We start from the raw sequence: 7,006 nt of genomic DNA, 5'->3' as shown, positions 1-7,006 counted from the left end.
TGAAGCTCAAAGGAGAACTAACCAGCTAATCTGCCCTGGTGAGCCAACCAAAGATTCCTACATGGTGAAACCTGAAGACTCCTATGTGGAGTTTCCCTGGAGGTTCCTACGAAGAATCAGTTCCTAGAGTCCTTCGTGTATCCCCTTGTTCTCTGCAGTGAGCTGGAAGCTCAACTCAAGGATTGCCACGCTAGCCTGAAGCTAGAGGCCTAGCCCCTCGAGATCTCTGTTATCCAGCCATTACCCGTTCCGTGCACGGACCCCAGTGAATCAGCCTCCTGCCTGAACTGTTCCTTTCCCACTACTCATGTTTGAGCCACAATAAACTCTTTTGGACTTTTACCCTGTTTCTCCGTGAGTGTTTCTGCATCTTGGGCTAGCACTAATACCCATCATGACAGTTTCTGTCCTAGACAATGTATAAAAAGATGCCCTTGAGAATGATCAGATGCAGCAGGTGCAGATTCCAGATCAGCTGGAGACAGTAGAGGAGGAGGAGGCAAAAGCTCACTTCTTCCAAGAGGTCCAAATCTATTTAAGGACTAACATGCCGCTACATTCAGGTGTTTGCCAAAGCTAACAGAATCGGGTAAGTTAATGAACATACCTCAGTCAGCAAACATCAACAGCTAACATATTTCCAGCCAAACACATATCCTTTGAAAGCCAAATAATAACATGGTGTGTGTGTTTGTGTCTGTACACCTGCAAATATGTATATGTCTAGGTTATAAAACCCTGAAAAGAATTCAAGCAAGAAAAGTTAGGCAAAGTAGAACAGTTTTAGGTTAAGCAGGGTTTTTTCTTTACAAAACAAAATAGTGGTTAAATTAAATAGATGCTATTTGTGTAGATGACACAAAAAATGTGGCTAATTATTATTCTACTTAGCAAGACTTCATAACCCAAGAAGAAATATGTTACTTTAGCCACTTTAAGTTAATCAAAAACAAAAGCAATGAGATTTAAAGATTGAATTAAAACTAAAGACTAAATTACAATTACCAATTTAATGGACTCACTTGATGCATTAGTCTGAGACATATTGCTATTGTTATGATTGTAATATGCATGATATCCAAAGATAGAGATAAAGATAAAGTTAAATTTGAAATTTGACTCTAAGTATTTTGTTGAAAAATGAGAGTTTGATAAATATTTGAATTGATCTGATCTGTTTGTCAAAGTTCCTTTGATCAATAGACAGCAGTGACCTGGAATGATAAAAAATTCAATGTTAAAAAAACAAAAGCTTTGATGTAGTTAAGCTACTTTTGTCATTTTGTTGTTACTTAGTTTGCTGCATTTCTCTGGTGGGTAGCTTCAGTGTGGTCAGAGATTAGAGTAAATCCCATACATACAAGTCTGAAGTAAGTCCCGAGTACCAGCACTCAAGTCTCAAGCAAGTCCCGAGTCAGGTTCCATCAAGCCAGCTCTAGCTTCTTGCCACTGGATTTACAATTTCAAATAGATGTGTACATTTAAGCTAAATAAAACAAATCACCAACAACAAAACTGCTAACATTATGACACTAGTTTAGAAGTATCTTGTCAGCAGCTTAACCAAGTAGGGAAAAAAAGAAAAATTCAGAACGTCACACACCTTTCTTTATTTGCTGTCCTAAAAAGGTGGATGAAATTCAATGTAGTGCCTGCACTCTCAGTCATTTTAACATTGCAGATTTTACAGGTAGCTCCTTTTTTATGTTGTGTTGTCATGTAATCTTTGTAGCAACAAAGTACTGATAACACACTAGTTTTAGTGCCAGATTGAGGAATGTCAAATCAAAACACATACCAAAGAGATACCTGTTTCTCATTTCAACCGGAACCATCTGAATCTTACCAACTAGAGCAATCGCCACAGCCTGACACAGCATGTTTGCTTAACACATGACTGACAGGTTAAAGTACAGAGAGTAATTTCACAATTTGTTGGAATGTGGGTAGACACCATTACTCGGTGTTAGATCTCGGACATTTGTATTAACTTATGAAGATGCAGCTGAAACTTTGGTGAGTCCTGCTGTTAAATAATTTCATTTAAACATGGCTGAGAGTCTTCTTGAAAGTTTTCTGAGCTGCCATGTTTGTTCAGAGACTCTAAGGGATCCTGTGTCTCTGAGCTGCAACCACAGCTTCTGTTCAAGCTGCCTGACGAAATTATGGGAACAAACTGCAAACAAGAACTGTCCTACCTGTAAAAGAAGACATTCCATGGATTTTCCACCAGTAAACGTCACACTAAAAGAACTGGCTGTTTCTTTTGCTGAAAGATATACGTCTGGATCATCTAAGACAGAAAGAGGAGAAAAGCAGCTGATGGTGGTCTGCAGTAAACATCAAGAAGACCCTAAACTGTTCTGTAAGGACGAGCAGAGAGCTGTGTGTCCTGTCTGTGAGTTTTCTCTCCACCAGAGTCACAAAGTGGTTCCTGTAGAAGAAGCAGTCAGTGAGCTGAAGGAGCAGCTAAAATCTGACTTAAAATCTCTGCAGGACACAAGAAACAAACACAAACAGGTGGAGAAAACATATAAAGATGTGATTGAACACTCTAAGAAGCAGCTGTTGTCCACAGAGAGACAGATCAGAGCAGAGTTCAACAAGCTCCATCAGTTCCTGAAAGAGGAAGAGGAGTCCAGACTGGTAGCTCTGAGGGAGGAAGAGGAGCAGAAGGGGAAGACTATCAGCAGAGAGATGAAGAGGATTCAGGAGCAGATCTCCTCTCTGTCAGACAGTATCTCTGCTGTTGAAGAAGACCTGCAGAAAGACCAGGTGTCGTTCCTCAGCAGTTATAAAGCCACTCAGAGCAGAGCCAGAGCCCAGAGCTCACTGTCAGATCCACAGCTGGTCTCAGGAGCTCTGATAGATGTGGCCAAACACCTGGGCAACCTGTCCTTCAGAGTCTGGGAGAAGATGAAGGACAAGGTCCACTTCAGTCCTGTCATTCTGGACCCAAACACTGCACACTCCTGTCTACATCTCTCCGAGGATCTTACTAATGTGAGACAAGGAGACACATGGCAGCATCTTCCTGAAAATCCAGAGAGAAACACTAAATATGCTTCTGTTTTTGGTTATGAAGACTTCAGCTCAGGGAAACACAGCTGGGAGGTGGAGGTTGGAGATCATCCTGACTGGAATGTTGGTTTGGTTAAAGAGTCTGTTGACAGGAAGGGAGAGACAAATGCTTTACCAGAATATGGAATGTGGTGTTTAGCCCATCGTAATGGAAAATACTCTAATGGTCTCGGCAAGACTGTCACAGTGAGGAAGAGTCTGCAGAAGATCAGGGTCCAGTTTGACAGTGATAGAGGAAAGGTGTCCTTCTACAACCCTGAAGACAAATCTCACATCTATACTCACAAAGACATTTTTACTAAAAAACTCTTCCCATATTTCAGTTTGGGAGAAGCTGGTGATGCCAAAACATCTGAAATCAAAATCACTAAACGCAAAATTTCTTTTATATTTTCTGACTAATTTTTTTTATTGACAACTATTGCTAGAAATATGGAGCAGACCATCTGTATTACTCAAACAGCCAAGATAGCATGTGACCTTGGATCCTTTTGCAAGCACTTCTTTTTAGTACAGCTGGTGCTTGAGTATATCATTAACTGTTATTGCTGTTGTAATAAATTTGCAATGTAGCTACATTTCTGTTTTTTTCCCTGAATATTCAAATAAATCATCTCAAATTGGCAACTACTTAAATACAACAAACACAATAATTTTTTACATATGTATTAACCCAGGCATCAGGGGTAGGGTACCAACTGCCTGATAGAATACAGGCCAAATGTATATAACTGAAATCAGTAAAGACACATTAGCCAAAGCTTAAATGTGTAAACAAAAGTGCTGAGGAAATAGGAATACCATTAAGGAAGGAAATCTGACCCAGATGCATTATGCAAGCCATTGTTTGGCCCCAATACCGATATCCGATACCTGGCTTTACAGTATTGGCCGATACCGCTTAAATACTGATACCATCTGTTTGAAATTAATGTGTTTGAGTACGTATATATGAAAAACTGCCTACTACTTGGATGTAAAATAATTACCATCATGGCTTTGTCAAGCTGCTGCCTACCTTTGTGAAGCAGGAAAAAGACTAATACAAAGAGAATCCAGTAGAACTTTTTATTGCCTACCTGGAATGGGTGACAATAGTTGAATAAACTTTTAGCTCTCAAAATGGCATTAATGCCCTATTTGTTGCTTCGCCTGATACTGGCATCCGTGCAAGACTACTTATTACCAGTCCATTTAGCGTAAGGACCTCCTGACATTTATCGCTTACCATAGGCATAGCCAACAGTCCCACTCCCATCTCATCATAACTTGACACTTGGGCTGTTCATGAATGTACATTCTTCTGCATTCTCAGCTTCAGCACTGCTCTAATTGCCAAGAACGCAAGACAGAGAATGGACAAAATTCCCAGGTGCTGTTCTCTTCCCGGCCTCTTTACTGAGCATGCATCTGAGCAGACTTGTGTGTTCTTAAGACTGACCGTTGTCCCAACATGCACCGGGTTCCTGGGGAAAGCTCAAAGAGCACAGAGTGTTACGTTAAAAGTTACCTTTTCTGCTGCTGTTGTTCTACTAAAGCAGGCGTGGGCAATTCCAGTTCTTGAGGGCTGGTGTCCTGCAACCTTTAGATGTGCCTTTTGTTCAACACACCTGAATCAAGTAATTAGGTGATTGAGAAGACTCTGGAGGAACTGTATGCACACTAAATAGATCATTCAGCCGTTTGATTCGGGTGTGAACCAAGGATGGATGTAAAGGCTGCAGGATACCGGCCCCCAGGAACTGGATTTGCCCACCTCTTTACTAAAGTATGTTTCAGATCGTTCAAGGTAAGAACATTATACGTTTAAGCTTCACTATATGACACATTTATTGAGTTAGAGTGGAGCTTTAACAATATTTCTGATGTAGAGAGGACTGTGGCAACCAGCGGATCTCTGAAATAAAGCACAGCCTTTTTTTCTTTGGTACAATGTTAATTTTATTTATGTTTATCTGAGTGACTGTTGTTGTGTTATTAACTAAATACTTTTTAAAATAACTTTTTAAATGTCTGGTTTTGTGGCATTAAAAGACCTGAAGCAAAGGAGTTATATGCACATTTCCATATAAGTTTGACGGTTTACGGTTTTACTTGGAAAAGGCAAAGGGTCAATTTTTTTTTTTTTATATCCAAAGCAAATCTGTCATCATTCAGAGCTCTGCTTTTTTGGAGTGCTTGACCCAAAAACATCACTCCATTTCTACTAAACAGCTTTCCCCTCACCCCACTTTATTTTACTATCCTCTGTAGGGGTTTTCCTCCTTTTCCAGCCTCCAATTCTCCACCAGTGTCAGACTACAGGGGAAAAGACTTCTCTAAACTAGATCTACCTGCTTATGCAGAACAACTGCATTCAGCATGAATGTCCTCTGCCAGGTTCAGAGAAAAATACTTAATTTATTCATTTCGATAAAACTCTGCTGTTGAAAATCTTTCCTTGTATTTCTGCATTGACACAGATTTGAAACAGTGAAAATAAATATTAAGGAATTCATATACCTAAAAATGTTAAAGCAGGAAACCTTAAAATTATTAATGAAAGACTTGAAGAAGTTACAAAAATATTGAATCACTGACAGACAGACTTCAAAGGAGTCAAAATCTGAGGATTTATCAGTTATTTTTTATATGTTAGTATAGATAACATCATAAAAGCTTACATGATGATTCATCTGGAAAAACAAAACATGCTCTGTTAAAAATCAGTGATATGTTTAAAGTTATAATGAAGGAGGCCTAAAAACAATAGACAATAGACAAAAACAAGTCTATTGGAGTTTTTATAAAAGCTTTTCTGTCTAAAGTTGATTCTATATGATTTCCCCAAAAACATTTCTGATAAAGTGGGATGTTAAGAAATGTTAAATTATGACCATATGAGATGTCCAAATTTTCAGGTAAAACGTCTGAATATCATATCATATCCTTTATTATTGGAAGATGGTGTTCACTCACAATGTTATGCCACTGGCTCCACCTTGTTGAACAATAGAATTACAGCAGTGAATAGAAAAATGTTATCATCCAAAGTAGGTAAAAGAGAATCATTTTGATTTAAGATATATAAGATACAGTGTTTTTTAAGATGATCAGATTTAGAAATAATTCAACATTCAAAGCTCATTAAATGAAAATAACAAGGTCTGAACAAAAAAGCTAAATGAATATCTCATATTATATATGCCCATAAAAGAACTTAATTCAATTCATTTTAATTACAGAAAATATAAAAATAAGTATTAAAGTGATATTCAAAGGGAAACTATTTAATAGTTCTGTTTGAAATATGAATATAAAACATAGTGATATCAGGAAAACAAAGAAAAATATCATGCTAATGAAAAATCAAAAGAAATAACATTCAAAAACTGAATGTTTGTTATTCAGAAAGAGATTGAGGTTGAATTTGTGTTTTTTTGCTCTTTCAAAGAAGAAACAATGTTTTTTTTATCCTTTAATACCCATGGATTAAATTATTTTTTCAAGAATTATAAAACTGAACGAAAATTTAAATGGATGAAATTTCTTGGTTTAACTTGAAGGAAATACTTCACTCTGATAACATTCTGCTAATGACATAGAATTACATGTATGTTTTTCTTCTGTCACCTCTCCAAGACTTTAATGGTGTTGTCTGTCCAATATGTGAAGATGTATCTAAATATTTGACATTTTGAATTATGCAGCTTCATTTTTTTAAGAATTTATCATGCTAACCCATTTATCAGACTTCCCAAACTATAATACAGCATTTTCTGCTTTTAAGCACTTTATACCTCTGGACTGTTAATGAGGTTATGTTAATGTTATATGTTCATTTTATTATTTTTAATAACATGTTTTGCTATGTATGAAATACGCAGTCTATCACGAAATTTTGTTTAGTTGAATGCAACAAAATCAGTTTTACCATAAACATAAA

General features: G+C 37.3%; 1 protein-coding gene across 1 annotated transcript in view; it reads left to right on the top strand.

Moving 5' to 3' along the window:
- The first annotated feature begins 2,049 nt into the window (after nucleotides 1-2,049).
- The window catches only part of LOC107103705 (nuclear factor 7, brain-like), an 11,811-nt gene continuing 6,854 nt past the window's right edge, over nucleotides 2,050-7,006 (top strand). Inside the window, exon 1 of the mRNA XM_015403504.1 lies at nucleotides 2,050-2,955. Coding sequence (XP_015258990.1) covers nucleotides 2,050-2,955 — 906 coding nt within the window. The remainder of the gene's footprint in view (nucleotides 2,956-7,006) is intronic.

Source organism: Cyprinodon variegatus, unplaced genomic scaffold (assembly GCF_000732505.1).
Source record: "Cyprinodon variegatus isolate N-32 unplaced genomic scaffold, C_variegatus-1.0 Scaffold1510, whole genome shotgun sequence".
Lineage (NCBI taxonomy): Eukaryota > Metazoa > Chordata > Actinopteri > Cyprinodontiformes > Cyprinodontidae > Cyprinodon > Cyprinodon variegatus.
Note: the sequence above shows the minus strand (reverse complement) of the source record. Positions and strands in the feature narration are given on the sequence as shown.